The sequence below is a fragment of the Temnothorax longispinosus genome, chromosome 1 (genome assembly GCF_030848805.1).
Source record: "Temnothorax longispinosus isolate EJ_2023e chromosome 1, Tlon_JGU_v1, whole genome shotgun sequence".
NCBI classification, from domain to species: Eukaryota; Metazoa; Arthropoda; class Insecta; order Hymenoptera; family Formicidae; genus Temnothorax; species Temnothorax longispinosus.
This window is the reverse complement of record NC_092358.1, coordinates 337659-359046: the sequence shown is the minus strand read 5'-3', so window position 1 is coordinate 359046 and position 21388 is coordinate 337659. Positions and strand designations below refer to the sequence as shown.

At 41.9% G+C, this 21388-nt stretch overlaps 4 protein-coding genes across 6 annotated transcripts; all 4 read left to right on the top strand.

Moving 5' to 3' along the window:
* Positions 1-2618: 2618 nt before the first annotated feature.
* On the top strand, positions 2619-5461 carry LOC139810421 (CDK5RAP1-like protein). The gene is made up of 8 exons (XM_071773954.1): positions 2619-2889; positions 2969-3285; positions 3369-3611; positions 3691-3898; positions 3983-4303; positions 4372-4693; positions 4815-4964; positions 5186-5461. The coding sequence occupies exons 2-8, from the start codon at positions 2994-2996 to the stop codon at positions 5405-5407; spliced, it is 1758 nt and encodes a 585-aa protein (XP_071630055.1). The 5' UTR covers positions 2619-2889; positions 2969-2993; the 3' UTR covers positions 5408-5461.
* A 539-nt stretch (positions 5462-6000) lies between these two features.
* Positions 6001-9919, top strand: Prp40 (pre-mRNA processing factor 40). Of its 2 annotated transcripts, none has more exons than XM_071779093.1 (8): positions 6001-6301; positions 6584-6812; positions 6885-7275; positions 7378-7812; positions 7896-8364; positions 8553-9188; positions 9288-9434; positions 9514-9919. In XM_071779093.1, the coding sequence occupies exons 2-8, from the start codon at positions 6674-6676 to the stop codon at positions 9712-9714; spliced, it is 2418 nt and encodes an 805-aa protein (XP_071635194.1). In that variant the 5' UTR covers positions 6001-6301; positions 6584-6673; the 3' UTR covers positions 9715-9919. The 2 variants fall into 2 exon arrangements, with proteins under 2 accessions (XP_071635194.1, XP_071635186.1); XM_071779085.1 differs by having other exon boundaries at positions 6006-6165.
* A 1603-nt stretch (positions 9920-11522) lies between these two features.
* P5cdh1 (delta-1-Pyrroline-5-carboxylate dehydrogenase 1) lies at positions 11523-19227 on the top strand. Of its 2 annotated transcripts, XM_071778916.1 has the most exons (8): positions 11523-11901; positions 15316-15529; positions 15666-16097; positions 16207-16617; positions 16697-16875; positions 16956-17144; positions 17427-17700; positions 18631-19227. In XM_071778916.1, the coding sequence occupies exons 1-7, from the start codon at positions 11855-11857 to the stop codon at positions 17659-17661; spliced, it is 1707 nt and encodes a 568-aa protein (XP_071635017.1). In that variant the 5' UTR covers positions 11523-11854; the 3' UTR covers positions 17662-17700; positions 18631-19227. The 2 variants fall into 2 exon arrangements, with proteins under 2 accessions (XP_071635017.1, XP_071635008.1); XM_071778907.1 differs by having other exon boundaries at positions 17427-19227.
* Positions 19228-19352: 125 nt separating this feature from the next.
* LOC139813504 (small ribosomal subunit protein uS5) lies at positions 19353-21000 on the top strand. Its single transcript, XM_071779019.1, has 3 exons — positions 19353-19447; positions 19863-20208; positions 20488-21000. The coding sequence occupies exons 2-3, from the start codon at positions 19864-19866 to the stop codon at positions 20974-20976; spliced, it is 834 nt and encodes a 277-aa protein (XP_071635120.1). The 5' UTR covers positions 19353-19447; position 19863; the 3' UTR covers positions 20977-21000.
* The last annotated feature ends 388 nt before the right edge of the window (positions 21001-21388 follow it).

The following is a 21388-nucleotide window of genomic DNA, read 5'->3' as shown; positions in this document are numbered from 1 at the left end:
TTATCTATTTTGTACATATGTAGACGTATACAAGAGAAATACTTGAAATAGAATTTAAAATATAATTAGAATCATACAGAAATAGGATAATTACTTTCACAAATGAAAACGAATCGCGTTAAGTCAGGTTATTACTATTGTATTCCAATAAAGAGAAAACAAACTCAAGAATCGACAGTTAGCTGAGTTTCGGGCAAAAGTACTTCTTCCTCGGGTTTGAAGGCAGGCATTTCAAGATAAGGATAACTGGCACATCTGAATGCGTCTCCTAGATAACACTAAAATAAAACAAAAATTTGACATTTAAATTTATACAGTTTACATCATTAAATATGACACTTTGATGAATTTCGGAAAAAAAGCAGTAGTATGAAACGTACATCTCCACAAGAAGATTTAACAGTGTTTTCCGATGCATTTTTGCCATTTAATTGTATATGTGAAGGTAACATTAAACGGAAACCTTGCATAGCTTTCTGTTATAATCTGGCATTAAAGCATACATAACAATAATGTTAAAATGAATATATTTCTCGAGATATGTCCCAGTGTCGTTCGTAGCATTTCGGATCGTCTTAGTTTCCTTTTTTTCGTTGGCTAGCATTATGCAGAAGCATTTTATAACTCTTTATCGTTTATTCTTGTTCGAGAGAGCATGCCTCACGTTAAAGGACACATAACGATGATAAGATCAACATATTTCTTGAGATTAGTCGTGTCGTTCGTCGCATTTCGGACCGTCTACCTAATTCCCGCCGAGCGCGAGCGACGGCATTCGTAGCTTCCTTTTTTTCGTTGGCTAGCATTATGCAGAGGCATTTTATAACTCTTTATCGTTTATTCTTGTTCGAGAGAGCATGCCTCACGTTAAAGGACACATAACAATGATAAGATGAACATATTTCTTGAGATTAGTCGTGTCGTTCGTCGCATTTCGGACCGTCTACCTAATAGCGCCGAGCGCGAGCGACGGCTTCCTCTTTTTCGTTGGCTATAGCATTATGCAGAGGCATTTTATAACTCTTTATCGTTTATTCTTGTTCGAGAGAGCATGCCTCACGTTAAAGAACACATAACGATGATAAGATCAACATATTTCTTGAGATTAGGCGTGTCGTTCGTCCAGTTATAGCCGGCGCGTTATAGGAGCGAAAAGGTTAATGCAAAGCACATTATCTAGTAATTAATTTAACAATAAGAAGCTTTAGAATATTTTTTAATAATCGATCCATGAAAGAGATGAAGCATTAAACTCCGACATATACAGTACTGGACGATTCACGAGACATATATTTTTATGTTGATAATATCAATTAAGTATCCTTTAATGCAAAGTATGCATTCTTCTAATAATTTCAACAATAAAGAGTTTCAAAATATTATTTTATGACGTCAAGAAAAACGTCAGCTCAGATTTCCGACAGACGATGGTGCATAAATAATTAAGAAACATCTGTAGAAACATCTTTATATACTTGTAATATCTTGTATTTAGAAATGGGAACGAAAAGCGAAATAGATGATAGAATGTTTTAGAATGCTGTCAAAATGGTGATTGACGAGAGAAACAGAGCTCCGAATTCCGTCACCCGATTCTAAACGAGTCTTAGAAAATATACGTTGACACAACTATATAATTTCTGCTGCTAATCTTTATTAAATAATTAGAATTTTTTAGCAAAATAATATAAGTCTTTGTAATGTATCTTACTATTTCGTGGAAAACATGTACATTATACGTGTTCCTTCAATTCTCTATGTCATGTTTAGCGTGAGAAATGAATTGGAGCGTTTTGCGCGCCCTTGTAATTTAAAGGAATATTGTATAAATTAATGAATATAATAACAAAAGAAATTTTTTATATTTCAATAATAGGTTAAAATTAAACAATTAGAAGAATTTGATCACGTATCGTAGAGGTGCACAACAGATCATAAAAGTGGTTGAAAGTACATATTAAAATGGCCCGTTAGGTGAAAATGGCGATTCTCGGTGTCGAAAACTCCGTTTAAATCGGCAAAAGTATCAGGCTAGCATGTTAGGCAAGGAGGTTGACGGAGGTATTCTGAGCGAGGGTGTTGCCTCATGGCGGGACGACTCTTTTGAATAGTTAAAGAAATCATCTGTACTATATGGAATATGAATAAATATTCATAAATTTCCATTTATACCATATGAATAAATGAAAATTTTAAATTTCCATTTATAGGTAAACATTTTAAATAAAAAAAAAGATAAAAGGTAGAAAATTATTATCTCAAAAAAGATGCTGTGTTCATGTATTATTGAAAGAAAAAAATATATTTTTTAATTTCAAGCACATTTTATTCAAATCTATATGTTTTAATAGGTATATAATAAATATGTAAAAAGTTATGTCAAATATATAAAATAAAGATACGTAACGTAATAACGCATTTTTTATATCCAATAAAATATAATCAAATTATAGTTTACACGTTTTACATCTTGCCGTCGGGAAATACATACGTCGAACGCTTAATTGGACATTATTCTTAAATTATATTTGATGGTAAAAGAAATTTTTATTTGGCGCAAATTTTCGATTGAACAAGGAGTATATAGGTAGCCACCATGTTGCGACTGCTCACTGCAGTCCATTTGACGCTACAAATGCTTTAAAACTTCGTGGCTGAATATCGTTCATCTTTTCTCCTTTTCTATTTAATTTCTAATGATGGTACTCTGCTTACTGCTCCCGGCTATCCCGATCCGATTCCTGGCGCGCCGGCGCCGCCTTCCCTCTTCCCTAACCTTGCATAACCTATAAGCCGCTCGACCATGCTCACCACGCTCGACTGCGCTCGACTCAGCCGCAAGAAAATCAATTGATTGACCGGGAGAGGTTAACGTATTAACATCCACGGGTATTTATCAAATACGTTCGACAACACAATATCTTTGTCGTATTTTTCAACGCCTGGCATTTCCAAATTTTAATTCCAGAGTCAACGTTCGATTCAGTCTCAACATGTCGAGAGGGATGTATTACAGAAACTGCTTCAGAAAATATTTGCTACAACGGAAATATGCGGATCCTCAGCGGCTGCGAGCGTGCCGCGCGATCCACGGAACGATTCCCGTGCCTTCGCACGTGTCAGCGATTAATGCAGGTGCAACCGAACGAGCTGTAGATCAGAAACCAGTGAAGAATATCAGAGACGGACCCTCCTTGAAGGACTTCTTGAGCCCATCTGTTATCGATATTCCCAGTGAAAAGCCTGTTCCATATCTACAGGATATTCGTGGCGAGAATCAAAAAGGTTTCTCAGATATCTAATTAGGAGATTTAGCGATTGTCCTCGTGCTTCGAAATCATTATCTTTACCTTTTCCGTTTGTGTTAGTGTACTTTGACATTCACGGTTGCCAAATGAACGTAAACGATGCCGATATAATATGGTCGGTGCTGAAATCGCATGGCTACAAACATACCCAGTGTTTGGACGACGCGGATATTGTATTGCTCGTCACCTGTTCCATCAGGGACAGCGCCGAGCAGAAGATATGGCACAAGTTGGAGCACTTGAATGGCGTGAGGAAGAAAAGAAAGAGGATGATTGGATCGTCCATGAAGATTGGTCTCTTAGGCAAGCTTAATTAATACTTGATAGTATCAGGCTCTCAACTAAGTGACTTATCTTCTATAAGAATAAATGTTTGCAATAGGATGCATGGCCGAACGTTTAAAGACAAAAATATTAGACAGAGGAAAGCTCGTAGATGTAATAGCGGGTCCTGATAGTTACAAGGATTTACCAAGGCTTCTGGCGGTAACGGACAATGAAACGGCCGTTAATGTTGTATTATCATTTGATGAAACGTATGCGGATGTCATGCCAGTTAGACTCAACCAGGACTCCACTGGGGCATATATGTAACGTATATACATACTTAAAAAATATTCCGTATGTATAAAGCTTATTTCAGCTCTTTAGTTTTATGTATCTGTAATTTGCAGTTCTATAATGAGAGGTTGCGATAACATGTGCACTTACTGTATCGTACCGTTTACGAGAGGGAGAGAGAGATCACGACCGATTGCAAGCATACTTGACGAAGTCCGTCAATTATCGGATCAAGGTGTGAAGGAAATAACTCTCCTAGGACAAAATGTGAATAGCTACAGAGATTTATCGGAATCGGAATTTGTCTTATCAGCTAACAAGGAGACCCAACTCGCTAAAGGTTTCAAAACGGTTTATAAGAATAAGAAAGGCGGTTTAAGGTTTAGCGATCTTCTAGACAAAGTTTCTTTAATTAATCCAGAAATAAGAATAAGGTATAAATCTATAGATCAGCATTAATCCCTTCAATTAGCTTTGCATACTAATATATAGTAATCTCCAGATTTACATCGCCTCATCCCAAGGATTTTCCCGATGAGGTGTTGCACTTGATAGCCGAAAGACCTAACATCTGTAAGCAGATTCACTTACCTGCTCAGAGCGGCAACTCTACGGTTTTGGAGAGAATGCGAAGAGGATACACCAGGGAAGCGTATTTAGACTTGGTGTATCATATACGTGATATTCTTCCAAATGTATACTTTTCCAGCGATTTTATTGCCGGATTCTGTAGCGAGACCGAGGAGCAGTTTCAAGATACGTTATCGCTAATAGAAGAAGTTAAATACAACAACGCATATTTATTCGCCTATAGCATGCGTGAGGTACAATTCTTATGATGTACGATCTTCTTGGACAATTCATATTAAATAGAAATAAATTTAATGATTTATTAAAATTTATAAATTATTTATAATTATATATAAATATTTTAATATTCTGTAGAAAACTACAGCACATAGACGTTACAAGGACGACGTTGAACCACACGTAAAGATGGACCGTCTAAATCGCATGACTGCGCTGTATAGAAAAGAAGCAGAAAAATTAAATAGAGCACAGATAGGGCAACATCAACTCGTTCTCGTGGAGGGCGTAAGCATTTTTTCAATCTTATTATTGCATATGTACATATTACTAGAAAAAAAAACAGTATCTTTCCATTTTTTAAACATTTTTTTATCCTGTCTTTCTTTCCGTCTGTAAACACTTTAATCTTATGTTTTATAGAGGCGTACATCATATGTTTTTACTTTTGGCATTATTTAAAAATAGGAACAATAAATTTTATAGTGATATGTATGTTCTATTGGCAGGTGAGCAAGAGATCTGATCAAAAGTTACAAGGTAGAAATGACGGTAATGTGATAGTTATACTACCATCCGCAGCTATTCCCATTGCTCAACACTCCATTACAACAAGGCAGATACAGGCTGGCGATTATGTCGTAGTACGAATTGATAACGCCAACTCCCTGACTTTGCAAGCAGTACCGTTATATCATTCTTCAATCACTGAATATTTATTGAGCAATTAGCAATTGTTATATTATTATTGTATTAATTAATAAAAATTATAATTATATACGTAATTTACTGATTCTCTTTTAATGTAAAACATCTTTTTTTAGTTTAGTACTAAATCAAATTTTATCTTTGAAGAAAAGACAATACATAACTACAATTACTTATTAGACTACATGTTTCTTCTCGTCGGACATTTATTTATATTCTTGCTAATGAATTAAAATATTTCTTTGCAAATATTAACATTTTTAAGTTTTCTAGCTGATTGGCAGTCCAACAACGTATAACAGATAAAAATAACTTTACTAATTTAAATTTTAATTACATTTATTAATATTGCAATTTATACACATAATAATCTATGCCAAATATACCTAGCTGGATAGTTATACTTGGCTAAGCTCATCATTAGTAAATATGCGGATAGATCTATATTATGTATATATATATATATATGTATATATATATAAAGTTTACTTAGATAAATATCTTCCCTTTTTTTTTAACTTGTTCTGTCTTATCCTCAGTTGGTTGTATATAATGTGAAATTATCGACGGCCGACGCGTCGCCCGTCGCCGCTGAGAAATCTATAAATGGATCACAAACGTATATATGTATACGTGACTATCAAACTCAGGTTATGAGTTACGAATTGAAGTTACGAATTAAAAGCGTTTTACGCACGATAGATTGTTTATCGATGTTGCGATCGAACGATCGCAAATAGTGTTTTGCGGAATCCCACTCGCCGGTCTCTCCAAATAAATGGCATGTAGATCGAGTGTTACAATCTATAAGTGTCTGTAACTGGTAACCTCTCTGCGAGATACGTGAAATTGTGAATTCGAGAAATTAATTTCCGCTTCGAATAATCCTTTAATATAGCGACACGCGGCAGCAACAAGTAACAATAATTATTATGTGTGATAATAATAATAATCTTATTTATGTACAATACATATATTAGATATGCCGGCTCGCAGCGGCTTCTCGCTTCTCTCGACCATCTTTCCTCCGAGTTTTGTCTGTACCGTCTGTACGTAGTGTACGTGTACATTCAAAGTGAAAGGAGAGGAAAGAGTGAAACGAAAGCGCAGCTACGAGCCGGACGTAACACGAGAGAAACGTTAAATGTTACGCTTTTCAAAATTGCTGATCATCTGACTGACAATATAAACGTTACTAGGCTTCAAACGATGGTATTCCGCCACCCGCCGCTGTAACAGGATTTCCACCGGCAACGCCAAGTATCGCATCCAGCTTTGTGCCACCCATTATGCCCGCGGCACCCTTCATCCCGCCTCCCAGTTTACCACCGGGTCCTCCGGGTATAATGCCACCTCAGTTTTCCATACCTCCGCCAGGTTTTACTTTTCCTATCACCGCGGCACCTCCTCAAGAGCCCGGAGTCATAGGTTAATATCCATCGCTGAATACGTGCGCCCCTCTACGAATCCATTGCTCAGATAGCTCTCTTTGCATTACAGCTGCGTCGCCGCAGATAACAGCACCAGGGATTCCGCCTCCTTCGCCTATCAGCGGCGACGGCACCGCAACGATGCCCAGCTCTACAACGGACAAGAAGACAGACTGGAGCGAGCACAAGGCGCCCGATGGCAGAACATATTACTATAACAACATCACAAAGCAGTCGTTGTGGGAAAAGCCGGACGAGCTGAAAACACCGAGCGAACTGTTGCTGTCGCAGTGCCCTTGGAAGGAGTACAAGTCGGAGAACGGCAAGGTGTATTATCACAATGTAAACACTAAGGAATCTAGGTGGACGATACCGCCGGAGTTGGAAGAGCTGAAGGCGCGAATTATAGCCGAGGAAGCTGCAGCGGCCGCCGCGGCAGTTGTGGCAAACGCCACAAATTCGTAAGTCAAGTTGGATGTAATGATAGCAAGATTGCAGATTATCTGCCTTTCATTATTTCAAAAGCTTTTTGTATATTCATCATGATCTTCCTATGTCTTCAGCAATATGGTTTCTATAGCGATGCAACGCTTGTCGCCGAATGTCCCGACTGTATCGCAGACCAGTACACCGGAATCCGGTGGAAAGTCGGCTATCGAACAGGCGATGGCCGCGACACTCGCGGCAATTAATATTCCGACACCGCCCGCGAAACCGGACGAGGATAGTAATTCCGCGATGGGTTCAGCCAATGACAGTCGCACCAGCACGCCCGAGCCCAAGATGCAATTCAAGGATAAAAAGGAAGCAGTTGAGGCATTCAAGGAGTTACTCAGGGAGAGAGACGTGCCGTCGAATGCTACATGGGAACAGGCGGTCAAATTGATTCAGAATGATCCCAGATATCCGCAGATGAAGAAGCTGAACGAACGTAAACAGGCCTTCCATTCGTACAAGACGCAGAAACTGAAGGAAGAGCGCGAGCAGGAGAGACTCAGGTAGGTATCGCGATTACTTTTATCTCGTATTAAGTTTACAATGTACAATTAAATTAGATAATAATGCGGCATATCTTCGACAGATTGAAGAAGGCCAAGGAGGATTTGGAGCAATTCTTGCTGGAAAACGACAGAATGTCAAGCACAACCAAGTATTACAAATGTGAAGAGATGTTCGGTAATTTAGAGGTTTGGAGATCAGTTGGGGATTCGGATCGCCGGGACATTTACGAAGACGTTATCTTCAATTTGGCGAAACGCGAGAAAGAAGAGGCGAAACAATTGAAGAAGAGAAATACTAAAAGACTGGCGCAAGTTTTGGACACTATGACGGAAGTGACTTACAGGACGACGTGGCAGGAAGCGCAAGCGTTGCTGTTACAGCATCCCGCATTCGCCGAAGACGCAGACTTGTTAGAGATGGACAAAGAGGACGCTCTGATTGTGTTCGAGAATCACATCCGCCAATTGGAGAAGGATGAGGAGGAGGAAAAAGAATGCGAGAAGAAACGTAGGAAACGACAGGAGAGAAAAAACAGGGACGGCTTCATAGTAAGTGCAGACTTCCGATTTAATTGTAACTATACTATATACGTTTTAGTATCTATGTTACATTAGGACGCAGACAGATGGGCCACTTTGTATAGCGCTTCTATAGGAACTCAAAGGTCTCGTCTCTCTGCGCCTTTAAGTCAGTCAAAAAAAAATCAGTTTTTTTACGGTAAAAAATTGTGTTTCAGTATCTACTCGATGAGCTTCATGAACAAGGCAAACTCACGTCGATGTCGTTGTGGGTAGAATTGTATCCAATGCTGTCCGCCGATCTTCGATTCTCGGCTATGCTCGGGCAATCGGGCTCGACTCCGCTGGACCTTTTCAAATTCTACGTCGAGGACTTGAAGTCTCGATTCCACGACGAGAAGAAGATCATTCGCGAGATACTCAAAGACAAGAACTTCGAGGTGCAAGTCAACACGACTTTCGAGGAATTCGCCACGGTCGTGTGCGAGGACCGAAAGTCGGCGACTCTAGACGCGGGTAACGTTAAACTAACGTACAATTTATTATTGGAGAAGGCGGAGGCACGCGAGAAGGAGCGCGTCAAGGAAGAGACGCGGAAATTCAAGAAGCTGGAGACTGGTTTCAAGAATTTGCTCAAGACATTGAACGTAGACTACCAAATGGCGTGGGAGGACGTGAGACCGAAGATCGAGGAAGAGCAAGATTTCAAGGCGATCACCTTGGAGAGCGAAAGAATACGGATATTCAAGGAATATCAGCATGAGCTCGAAGAGAGCTGCAGCCATCATCATATCAGAAGTAAGAAGAAAAAGGCGAAAAAGTTGAAGCGCAAATCACGATCGCGTTCGCACAGCGTGAGTATTAAAAAAAGCTCTCCGAAAGCAGTCACTTTCTCATCTGTTTCTGGTATGCGATCGCGACAGATGGTAAAAATGATGTTTTTTTCTTGGCAGGAGTCGGAAGGTAGCGAGAAAGGCTTGAGAAGAAAGCGACACAAATCGCATTCGCCCAGTATTCCCAGCAAGTCTGACAGTTCCGAGTCGGAAACGAGGAAGTCCAAGAGAAAGAAGAGCAAGAAGAAGAGAGGTCGCAGCCATTCCGTACGTATTAACGATATTGAAGTTCCATCGGGAGAAGTTTTCATATTTCATCATGTTTCTTCTGATATCTTTTTCATAGCGCTCGCACTCCGGTCTTCCATCTTCTGAGGAGTGCTCGCCGGAGAGGAAGCGGAGAGAGGAGAAGCACAGAAGGCCTTCGGTTCACAGCGAAGGTTCCGCCACGGAAAATAACGAGCATCACGAACTTTCCGAGGACGAGCTGGAGAAGCAAAGGGCGCAACTCCTGCGCGAGCTGCAAATGCAACAAGAGGAGAATTGAAAACTTCGCCAAGTGCTATCGCGTCTCAGAGATGCAATATCTGAAACAATTACGAATTATTTATCTTTTCTTTAATTCGACGACTGTCTCTCTGTCTATCAGAAGAAGTGGGTTTTACCTCCCTACTTTAGATGGATATCTTTATTATTTTAAGAAATGAAGATGTATTAATAGAAACGAATACATAATAAGTCGAATACTGACACTCTCGGCTTAAAAAAAGATAAATTTAAGATATGTACCTACATGCGCGCGTGCGTGAACGCACACACAATGGCGTTTGTTTAAAAATGGATCGCCTTATGTAACGCATTTCAACCTTCCACGGTGCAGGTGAACTTGCTAAAAGATGTAGACTCGTCTGTTTTTTTTTCTTGTTTTTTTTTACGACTCGCTATTCTTTGTGATTAAAGAGTAACGATGCGCGACGAATGTCGAGTACAGACTCGAAATCTCTCGCGATCGAGATCGCTTAACTGTATTGTATTTCAATAATTATGATAATAGCGTTCTTTTCTGGTTTCACTTCTATTTTATGTCACGCGTTTTTCTTTGACAGTTCTCGAAAAGATCGGGGAGTTTGAACTGAACTTCCATTCTGTTTTGAAGAAGAAAAGAAGTTTAGCGAGTAACTTGTAGGTATTTCGAATTTTTTTCTTGAATTTTGTCTCGAATTTTCGAAGGTACATCAAATTGATACATCTCTCGATTGCACGGCATTCGCGTTATAATCAATTGTCCATATGCACGGCGACACGTTTGGCATTTAGACACGGTTGTTTTGCAGCGGCATATATGTGAGTCGGTAGGTATTATTAACAATTCAACACCTAGCGAGTCTGACGCCCGCGACGAACACTCGACGATGAAAGCTTGACGGTACAAGGGACAAAGGAGAGAAGATAATTTGTAAATCGAAAATAGAATCGATATGAGTCCGTTCTACAAGTCTGACTTCCCCGTCTACATTGAGATGAGATATCGATTAGATCTTTTCGGTAAGACCGAACCCCCAGCCTCTTTTATTCCTGTACTCGTTCTGCGCGACGCGTTATGTAGGAGAAATGCCTGATCGACCATCATTGATTTTGATTATGTCAATCTAGTCGTGGGTAAGAATTTACAGTGGGAACGAGCAACGTAAATGAACGTGCCCGACGACACTGCTACTTAAGTTTTTTTGTAATCGAAAATAATAAAAAAACAGGCTTTAACACGCTACAAAAAACAAGTTCTTCCTCTGCATGACATAAGGAAATGATTTTCCGTATTTATAACTTAAAGAAAGTGAAGGTTTACGTTTACACGATGTGATTAGCAAATAAAAGAAATAAACGGAGAAGTAAAACTGACGTGATTTAGAAGTTAAAATTAAATTAAAAATTGTTGCACAGAGATACTTATAACGAATTAACAATTTTTTCTTTTTACTTTTGAATGTCTAGAATTTAGATCTAAAGAGGAGTGTGCAATATAATCCTCGCTGCGGATTCCATCGGTAGTGGACCGACGATCAGATGAAACCTATACTGTGAACAATAATACAACAACAATCCACGGTAATTAATAAAGTGGTTAATTAATATTTATTGATGGGAAGACGTGCGTTTCTCGCGCATCTAGGAGAAACACATTTGAAATTCGAGCATTCGCCGTGAAAATTTCACTCGGAGCTCTGAGCTTCACCGTCGGTGGCTCGATCGCGCGTCCTTCCACTCTCCCCTCGTCCGCCCACCGATCCGGACGGTCGTACCATGGTACGGCCCTGGAGCGCTCGTCGCGAGCGGCGCGAGAGGTGGGGACGTGGGGAACCCGGTGGCCGGTGTAGCGCGGTTCGCCCGACGGCGCGGTGTTCGCATCGGGCCGTGTGTTCCGTTCCGTTCCGACTCCTTCGCAGTTTCGGCAATTCGGCGCACTGGACGCGCGCGGCGGAGAAAGGAGAACCGAACATCTGGCGGGACCTGTCAGTCGAGAAGGGCACCTCGTTCGCCCTTCAGGTCATCGTGTGTGACGAAGGGTCGCGCGCCGACGTCATCCCTCTCTCTCTCTCTCTCCCTTCCCGTCGCCGTCTCCTTCCGTCCCACTCTCTTTCTCTCTCTCTCTCTTTCTCGCTACCCGTCCCCGTCTCCACCGCCGGAAGATGTTGGGCCTGGTCTGCCGTCAGACGTTGCTGGCGAATACCCAAAAGTGAGTAAGATCAAGATCCCAGCACCGGGGTGCCCTCCCCCGCCTGCCGTCCGGTTATCGCGACGATATCGATCGCTCGTCGCGAACTGCGAAAAAGGAAAACGCACGCGTCCCCCGCGGATAACCCAACTCTCCCGAGCTCTCCTCTCGCTCGGCCGCTTCCTCTTGGACGCGAAGGAAGGTTCATCGATCGTCGCGAGGCATCGAGCGACGTGGGTAATCGTGCCGGGGGCCCCCGGTCACCCGGTGTACTACCCGTCGAGTCCGGGGAACCTGACGACCGACGACTTCCGCGAACGTCGATGTCGACGATATCACGTCGACCCGACGCGACGTGCAGCATGATGACATGATTCGCGAGATCGCGCGTAATTAAAAACGAGCTCCGATGACTTGAAGGTATTCCAACGCTCGCTCGGTTCGCTTACCGTGAACACGTCGCGGCTCGCGACGCGTAATTTTGGAGCGAGCTCGGGCCAGAGCTATTCGGCGATTAATTCATCGAGCGACTGTGATACCTGCGACAAAATACCTCGTCGACATTGAAGAGTCCATCAGGCTTCTTGTTGTCTGAATATGGAGAAGGAGATTAGAGAGATTAAGGATAACAAATTCGTCATCGCGGAGCCGTTCTTTCGCTACGAGCGGTCTGCCAGATGGATTAATCGCCGGTCAAGTTAATCGGGATTTAAGCCGAAGTCGTCTTCAATGTCCATTTCCACCAATGTAGATTATACTTCAATCTCGGTTTAACTCACTTTTTATTTCTCCAACTTTTTAGAAGTAGAAAAGGATGAAAAGCGAGTTAAACCGAGATTAAAGAGTTAATTTTTGGTAGCGATGGACGTGAAAAGATTGACGTGATCACTTGTCCTTTTCTCCCAAGCGAAATGTTGACAGTATGCTAGTAATACCGTGCCAGAAGATTCGAGCGAAATATCCGCGGCAGATTGGTGTCAACCGTGCCCACATTAGGCACAGGGTTCTGCCAGAAAATGCCAGAAACCGACTGTGATCCGTCATTCCGTAATGTACCGTTTAAAATTATATAAAAATGACAAGGAAACCGCAGATCTACCGCTCGGTTTCCGCAGTTTCAATCTACCATCCGCCAACAGATTCTATAACATTTCCGCTGGCATTTCGCCAAACAAAATCTGTAGAACACTTATAGCAAAATCTGCTCTGAGATTTCGTTATCCGATCTGTATCATGTCAGTGAAAAACTAGGTTCCTACATAGGAGGGGAAGGCGATGCAATTGGCCGGTTTTTTTTCCTGCTCGTTTCTCTCTTCGTCAATCACCTCGGTGCGCTCTCGGATTGACCTCGCAGGATCGCTATTTCCTGGCCTACGGTTTCTCTGCCTCTCTCTCCTTCTCGCCGTCCCTTCTGTATAACTCGAGTAAAGTAGAGAAAAAATTGAAACAAAATCGGCGCAACTGGCTCCAGAGGATTTCTTCTTTTTTTTGGTTGTGTGCTTGTAATAATAGGATTATTTCATGTTTTTAGGGACCTTATTTCGTCCCACGTTTGGCAGAAACGTTGGTCATTTGTCAACGTAAGCACGCGCTCCGACAGCTGACCGAGCTGACGTCAGTACACATCACGGTCGACCAGCGCCGACTATAGCGACTATATTTTACCTCTTTATCTACAATATCTACATATATGTTTTAAGGACAGTCGCATACCACTCGGTGCAAATTGTTCCACCGCGACACCGCGACTCGAATACGTCGGCTCTTACAAGATGGATTACGCGGCGATAATTAAGTATATATACGATGTTCGCGATAGCACTGATCGACACGCGAGCCTTTGACTGGTTTTATTCAAAGGATCAGAAGGGATAAAAGCGTACTTACGTTTTTCCAAGATTTGCCCCGCGTTTATCCACTGATTCACGATCTTCCCGATCGAATCTTTAATTGTATGAAGCGATCGCATTTTCCTTCTTCTTTTCGAAGACCTCGAGGAGGACGGAATTAGACAACTGTGGGTTGCGTCGAAAACGCATAAATACGCGAGAAACGACTTCTTCAGACGTTAATATTCACTGTAAATTTTTCATGGGTTTTATATGGCGATATATATAACCGTAGCATTGATATAATATCAATTGGTAACATTAATATAATTATGTCTATAATGTGAAAGTAATTAACAATCTCAAAAACGATTTACGAAAGAAATTATCATGTTAGATATTTGGAATGAAATTATTATATCTCCGATACTACTTATATCGAGCACAATTTGTCATAATTATCTATACATTAACATTGATAACACCGCGCTAATTAGGGTCAAGCGGAGGACAGACGTTATGTAATGCTATCATCGTCGCTCTTCTGCGTGTCCATGCGGAGGGTGTCGATGTCCTTTCGCCGTGCTATGTTAATTTAACAGTACTCATTGATTTGTACATGATAATTATCATTAGGTATCAGTGGTATCACGCGTGCATGATACGACTCAGAAAAAAAGATTCCTCGTCCCGAAAGAATTCTCTCGATTCTCGCCACCGATATTTCTGAATAATTTAAATCAGGCATGGCAAACACGCGGCCCGTCACCAAAAAGGCTGCGAGACTTCTTGAAAATCTTGGAAACAAATGTTAATTAGTTATTTAATTATAGTGATTTTGAGTAAATAAATTTATTTTTAGTTCGAATTTTGCATTTAATTTTCAATATTCTTTTACACTTATTTTTCTGCAGATTGGTTTCGTTACGTTTACTGGCTATGTTCGGGAACACATTTATGCGAGAAAAATGACAAAACTTTAGAAAGGTCAAGATTAATCGATCAGCATCGTCAATTTTGAAAATTACGTCAGCTCAAGACGTTCAATTAAGTTTTGCGCTTTGTGGAAAAACGGTGCCAAATGTCCTCTAAAAAATAATATAATAATAAATTGTAATTTTGTTTATTTATGTTTTATATTTATAAATAAATGTAAAATACACTTTTAATTTGAAAAATAACGCGATACAAAATGATTCATGTATATACTAATTACGATAAATCTAAAAATCGTACTTTACTTATGAATATATTTGAATATATTTTGAATATTGGAAACACATGCGGCCCTTAGTCTAATATAAAATAACTTAGATATGTGGTCCATGATGCAAAAAAATGAGTTTGACATGCCTGAATTAAATACACGATATTATTGCTCGTACGACATCGATAAGCAAACAGCTTATTCGGAAATTCCAGTGCATATTTAGACAATGATAAGACTGTTAACTTAAGACTTTACTACAAGTGGTCGGGTAAATATGTGAAGATGATATCGCGGACAAAACTCTTAAGAGGGCTCTTAAAGATAAATCTCGGTTTATCTGACGCATCTACCGAAGTATAGCTCTTTCGCAGTTTGATGTTGTTTATTATTCGACAGAGTCGGCACCAGATACCTGGGATCGATAGTTCCGGTGTCGAACCCGCCGGACTTTCCATTGGAGAATGAACCGGTTCTCAGCTACAAGAAGGGCAGCCCGGAAAGAGCGGAGTTGGAGAAGGTCTTGGATAAGATGAGCAAGGAATGCGAGGAGGTGCCGTTAGTTATCGGAAATGAGGAGATCAAGACCGATCTGTGCAGATATCAAGTCATGGTACGTTTCTAATCCAATCGCGCTTACTCTCCTTCTTGGTGTTTGTTCACTCGCGGAGAGCGGCTTTTATCGCGATTCGCGCTGTCTGTTTCATCCTTCTTTGTTTACACAAGACAATTGCGAATTTTTTTTCCAGCCGCACAATCACAAGGAAAAAGTCGCCAAGTATTACTGGGCGACGCCGGAGCTCGTGAAGAAGGCGATCGACGTCGCGGTGAAGGCGCAACGAGAATGGGAGAAGCGGCCGATCGAGAAACGTCTGGAGATGTGGTTGAGGATAGCGGATCTGATGGCGACCAAGTACAGGCAAAATCTCAACGCTGCCACTATGCTCGGCCAGAGCAAGACTGTGATCCAGGCGGAGATTGACAGCGCGGCGGAACTGATCGACTTTTTCAAGATGCACGCGTATTTCGCCAAGGACAGCCTCAAGTATCAGCCGATCTCGCCGGATCAGCAGACTCGCAACTCGATTAGGTATCGCGGCATGGACGGTTTCGTCGCGGCGGTATCGCCTTTCAACTTCACCGCCATCGGTGGTAATCTCAGCTACACGCCCGCACTGATGGTTTGTAATTCGCAAACCATACTGACAGCTCCTTTAGTCGAGGCTCGCGCGATAAAGGTAACGCGCTAATCATAACCCGCACGTGTCGACGTGCATGCCGCGATTGCAGGGTAACGCTGTGCTCTGGAAGCCGTCCGACACCGCGTTATTATCCAACTGGTGGATCTTTAAGATATGCAGAGAGGCCGGGGTGCCGCCCGGCGTGGTGAATTTCATTCCCTGCGAGGGACCCGTGTTCGGTGATACCATCACGTCCTCGCCTTACCTCTCCGGTCTCAACTTCACCGGCTCGGTACCGACGTTCAACCGCCTGTGGGCTCAGGTCGGTCAGAATCTCGCCAAGTACAGGAACTACCCGAAATTGATCGGCGAGTGCGGCGGCAAGAATTATCACTTCGTCCACTCGAGTGCCGACGTGGAAACGGTCATCAATGCGACGATAAAAAGCGCGTTCGAATTCAACGGACAGAAGTGTTCCGCTTGCAGTAGAATGTACGTGCCGGAGTCTCTATGGAGCAAGGTGAGTTTAGCGATAACGCCTCCCTGTTAAATCCATCGGAAATGCGCATTCATGTGACCTCTTTGAACTGTTGTTCCAGATAAAAGACGGCCTCTTGGCTCTTCGTCAGAAACTCACAATCGGTGATGTTCGAGACTTCACTATATTCACTGGCGCCGTTATAGATGCCGTCGCGTTCAAACGGATTTCCGGTTACATCGAGTACGCAAAGAAATCGCCTAAGATGGAAATTCTTGGCGGTGGGGGCTACGACAATTCGTGCGTTCTATCGCGATTATCATTGACGCAACGATTTGCCTTAATGGACCTATCGTTCTGAAATAGGAATCTCTTTCCAGGTGCGGATATTTCATCGAACCGACAATAGTACAATCCAAAGATCCGAAAGAAAAACTCATGACGGAAGAAATATTCGGTCCGGTACTAACGATATACGTTTACAAAGATTCCGAGCTGGACGAGACGGTGAAGCTGGTGGAAACATCTACGCCTTACGCCTTGACAGGCGCAATATTCGCGCAAGATGAGTAAGTAAGATTATAGTCGGTCGTACCGATATTACACAGTACATAACGTTTCATATGTGCAACTTGTATAAAAAGAATTCAGATAAAAAATGTCATACAATCATAGCTTCTATTTTACATTGCACATTAAATTCTCCTCTGAAGTTGTAACTATGCATTGTATTATACATCATAAAATAATATTTTTTACCAAACAATCTCGATAAATTCACAACATTTTTACGTTCAGTCAGTGACACTATAAAGTAAATTATTGCCTCATACACGCATATGTTATTGCAGAAAATGGGCGAGAAAGGCACTCGAGGACTTTAAGTACACTGCCGGTAATTTTTACGTCAACGACAAATCTACCGGATCAGTAGTCGGTCAACAACCGTTCGGCGGCAGTCGAATGTCTGGTACAAATGACAAAGCCGGCGGTCCTCACTACGTCCTTCGCTGGGCATCCCCACAGGCTATTAAGGAGACCTTCGCGCCCATACGGGAATACGATTATCCGTACATGAGAGCCTAAACGCGGGCCGCTCGTTGTTAATTCGGCGTGATTAATCCGGTAATTTCGATAATTGCCCGACAGTCGCGCGTCACAAACCGAGAAACATTTATATTTACGATATCTGATCGGGAAAGAAACATGCCGGGGCATATACGGTGGCATTACTACGCTCTGCTGCTTTAACTCAACGAAGTCGAGACAACAAGAAAACGTTCAGTCCACCACTCAAATGAGGTATCATAGAAATGCGTAAAAAATTAATGGACTTATGAGAATATAACTTTTAAAGTAAGCTCTAACACATTCAGAATCAGCAAAAAGAAACTCGAAATTTCGATTATAGAAGCGAACACGATGAAATAAACGCGTGAGATATGTTTTCTAAGATAAAAAACTTCACCTGATTAAGATTCTTGTTCCACGGTATGTTCTTAATTCGCTTCCTGTGTGATCGCGTAATTAAATAAAATTATTTAATAGAGAATATAATTAGATGGAACAACAAAAAGTATTGTATACCGTGTGATAAGGTCCTAATATGCCGAGTTAATTGAACGTGCAGAAGTTGAGAAAACGATTTAGGAGTTTCCCTCGATAGGAAGCATAGTAAGTTCGCGAGCGCAAATTTGCGATGCACAATAGAGACACGACTAGATTCCTAGATGAGCCAGCGTTAAAAAGGGAGGAAAGGGTCAAGAGTCGCAACAACTGCACACTTAATCGCCTTCTAATGTTCCGTTGACATCGCCTCGCGACCAATAGGGAATTCCAGTGCGACGATCCTCCCGTGATCGATCCTGTTAGCTACGGACGTTGCTCCGTGAGCCGTCAAACACGCCTGTCTCGATTACTCGCCGCCAGTACATTACCAAAGTATTATCCGATGTGCATTTCGGAAACGTGTGATCTCATCACCGTGTGCCCGATGTATCCTCTCTCTCTCTTTCTCTCTACCACTGTCAGTACAATAACATTTTTATAACTCAGGTATCGCATCAGACCGATCGAGGAGGAACGCGAGCACAGCGTTTGTTCGCGGTGCGTGATCGAATCGTCGCGCGTACCGCGAGAAAGAGGTATCCTTCATGTCTCATCGAGTCACATTCGTGATATTGGATAACACGTCATTGTCAACAAGTGTCCTCAATGTCGACGGAGTAGAATAAACATTGTTATCAATGTGATCAATAAAGCTTTAGCTTGGACCCCGTTTTAAGGTGCGATATTACCTACGTTGTGAATGAGATGGATTCTCTTTTTTTTTACTACTTAGGGAGATTGTAATGGGTAACGCAGTTTCGGCGACTCTCTCAGTTTCTTTCTAACGTGTACTATGTAAGATTGTATATGTGGAAGGCGCGATCCCTCTGTAATAACTGAGGCATCTTCAGCGTTTATACGTATTCCCAGATTTTTGATCATCGATCGTCCTATAATATTGTTGATAATGTGACTGAGACGGGATGTTTCGAGAGTCGATGGATAATCGCCGAGGACGTAATAATTGACAATATGTTATATATTGTGGCAAGTGTTATAGCATTATTTAAGTGTACAATAGCAATAAAAAAAAGCAAACATAAATTTATATCGTCTTCGTGAATGCCTCGTACTTTGCCGACGTAAGACGCGCCGTTTTTTGAAATATCGGATATGACGTCAGTACCTGTTCGAGACAACCGAGGGTTTCCATTGGTCTCGGTCCGAAGCCGAAGCGAGATTCGTGCGGCTTCGGAAAGCGAACATTTCCGGTCTCCCTCACTCTCCCGTTCTTCTGTGATTTTACGCGCAGAAAGGAAGCAACGTGAGTATATATTTCCGAAATTTTCCAATTATCCGAGTAACAATAATAAAATAATTTTTATTTTATTACACGTTTTTCGTTCCAATTTTCGTAGGAGAGATTAAAAAAGTTCTCGCGCGAAGGATTTTCGTTGAAATACATTGTCAAGCCACGTGGTGGCTTGTTAGGTTAGCCCACTGCGAACACTAAAGTTTCAGATATATTTCAGTCTTAATTTTCAACAATGACTAATTATCTATCCCAATTCTGATTCAATTTAATTTATGATTAAGCATACAACTTCCGTGGCTGTACAGCAGTTAACGATATTTGCCAAGCAGCTGTAAACGGTACTTTCAACGAACGTTGTATAGGAAGAATGATTTCAGAATATAAATTATGTTTGGTAGCTAATATATTATATTTTATTGAACAGAATGGCGGACGCTGCTCCAGCCGCACGTGGTGGTTTCCGTGGAGGTTTTGGCTCTCGTGGCGCGGGCGATCGTGGTGGTCTGAGAGGCCGTGGACGCGGCAGAGGCAGAGGACGCGGTCGTGGACGCGGGAAGGAAGAGGGCAAGGAATGGGTTCCTGTCACCAAGCTGGGTCGCTTGGTCAGAGACGGCAAGATCCAGTCTCTCGAACATATTTATCTGTTCTCCCTACCCATCAAGGAGTTCGAGATCATTGACAAGTTCCTCGGGCCGGATCTGAAGGACGAGGTTTTGAAGATCATGCCTGTGCAGAAACAGACGAGAGCAGGTCAACGTACACGTTTCAAGGTAAACCAGCAATCTCCTCGGACATTTATAATCAATTGAAACATCGACGAGAAAAAGAGACGCAAAGATCTAACAATCTAACGATAGTCAAGCAATACTAAGGATCATATTCATAGTCAGTTCTTATTTTAAGACTGTCTTAAGTAATATTATAATATGGTTCAGTGATTAATTTTATTACTTAAGACGGTCTTAAATATAAGATTAGGCCGTGAATATTGGCTTTAGAAAGTCACGTACGATAAAAATAGTTAATTCAAAATGAAATATCTTTTATAGGCTTTTGTCGCCATCGGAGACAGCAACGGGCATATCGGGCTCGGAGTGAAATGCTCCAAGGAAGTAGCCACCGCCATTCGGGGTGCTATCATTCTGGCGAAGTTGTCCGTTGTGCCCGTCCGACGCGGTTATTGGGGCAACAAAATTGGCAAGCCGCACACAGTGCCGTGTAAGGTGACCGGCAAATGCGGTTCGGTGCAAGTGCGTCTCATACCGGCGCCTCGAGGTACCGGCATCGTGTCCGCTCCGGTTCCCAAGAAGCTACTCCAGATGGCCGGTATCGAGGACTGCTACACCTCGGCCAGGGGCTCCACCTGTACCCTCGGTAACTTCGCCAAGGCGACGTACGCCGCGATCGCCAAGACATACGCGTATCTGACGCCCGATCTGTGGAAGGAACAGGCTCTGGCTAAGGCGCCGTACCAGGAATTCGCTGAGTATCTGTCCAAGACTCACAAAGGAGGCGCGAGGGCAGCCGAAGTTGTCTAAATAAACGCCCAGTTGCCACGAAAATTCTTTGAAAACGACCTGTTTTTTTCCGACTCCTCGATTCCTCCGATCCCTTGGAAGTCGATTCATTGCGTACTAACATATTTTAGTACGTTATTTGTTTAGTAATTTATTTTAGGCATACTTAATTTTTATCTCTGTTCGTGGAGGTATTGGAACATTTTGGATTGCCCATTGTTGACCTGCTTGACCATCTTTGCGCGTTTAATTAGATCGAAGCTATCGTAGGGGCCAAAATCCGATTAACTTAATCATTCGTCTCCACAATTGTTTATGAAAAAGTTTATATAATTTATTGCTTTTAATCTAATCTATCTAGATTATAGGGAACTCGACTTATATCCATTTCTATCAATGTAGATTAATTTTAATTTTGGTTTAATTTACTTTT

Excerpts from the sequence above, each read along its gene's own strand:
- LOC139810421 (XM_071773954.1), top strand. The coding sequence starts at position 2,994 with ATGTCGAGAGGGATGTATTACAGAAACTGCTTCAGAAAATATTTGCTA. Across the intron at positions 3,286-3,368 it reads TCGTGGCGAGAATCAAAAAG|TGTACTTTGACATTCACGGT; the intron begins GTTTCTCAGATA and ends CGTTTGTGTTAG. Across the intron at positions 4,694-4,814 it reads TCGCCTATAGCATGCGTGAG|AAAACTACAGCACATAGACG; the intron begins GTACAATTCTTA and ends AATATTCTGTAG.
- Prp40 (XM_071779085.1), top strand. Across the intron at positions 7,276-7,377 it reads GTGGCAAACGCCACAAATTC|CAATATGGTTTCTATAGCGA; the intron begins GTAAGTCAAGTT and ends CTATGTCTTCAG. Across the intron at positions 8,365-8,552 it reads AAAACAGGGACGGCTTCATA|TATCTACTCGATGAGCTTCA; the intron begins GTAAGTGCAGAC and ends ATTGTGTTTCAG.
- P5cdh1 (XM_071778916.1), top strand. The coding sequence starts at position 11,855 with ATGTTGGGCCTGGTCTGCCGTCAGACGTTGCTGGCGAATACCCAAAA. Across the intron at positions 15,530-15,665 it reads TGTGCAGATATCAAGTCATG|CCGCACAATCACAAGGAAAA; the intron begins GTACGTTTCTAA and ends TTTTTTTTCCAG. Across the intron at positions 16,876-16,955 it reads GGTGGGGGCTACGACAATTC|GTGCGGATATTTCATCGAAC; the intron begins GTGCGTTCTATC and ends ATCTCTTTCCAG.
- LOC139813504 (XM_071779019.1), top strand. The coding sequence starts at position 19,864 with ATGGCGGACGCTGCTCCAGCCGCACGTGGTGGTTTCCGTGGAGGTTTT. Across the intron at positions 20,209-20,487 it reads GTCAACGTACACGTTTCAAG|GCTTTTGTCGCCATCGGAGA; the intron begins GTAAACCAGCAA and ends TATCTTTTATAG.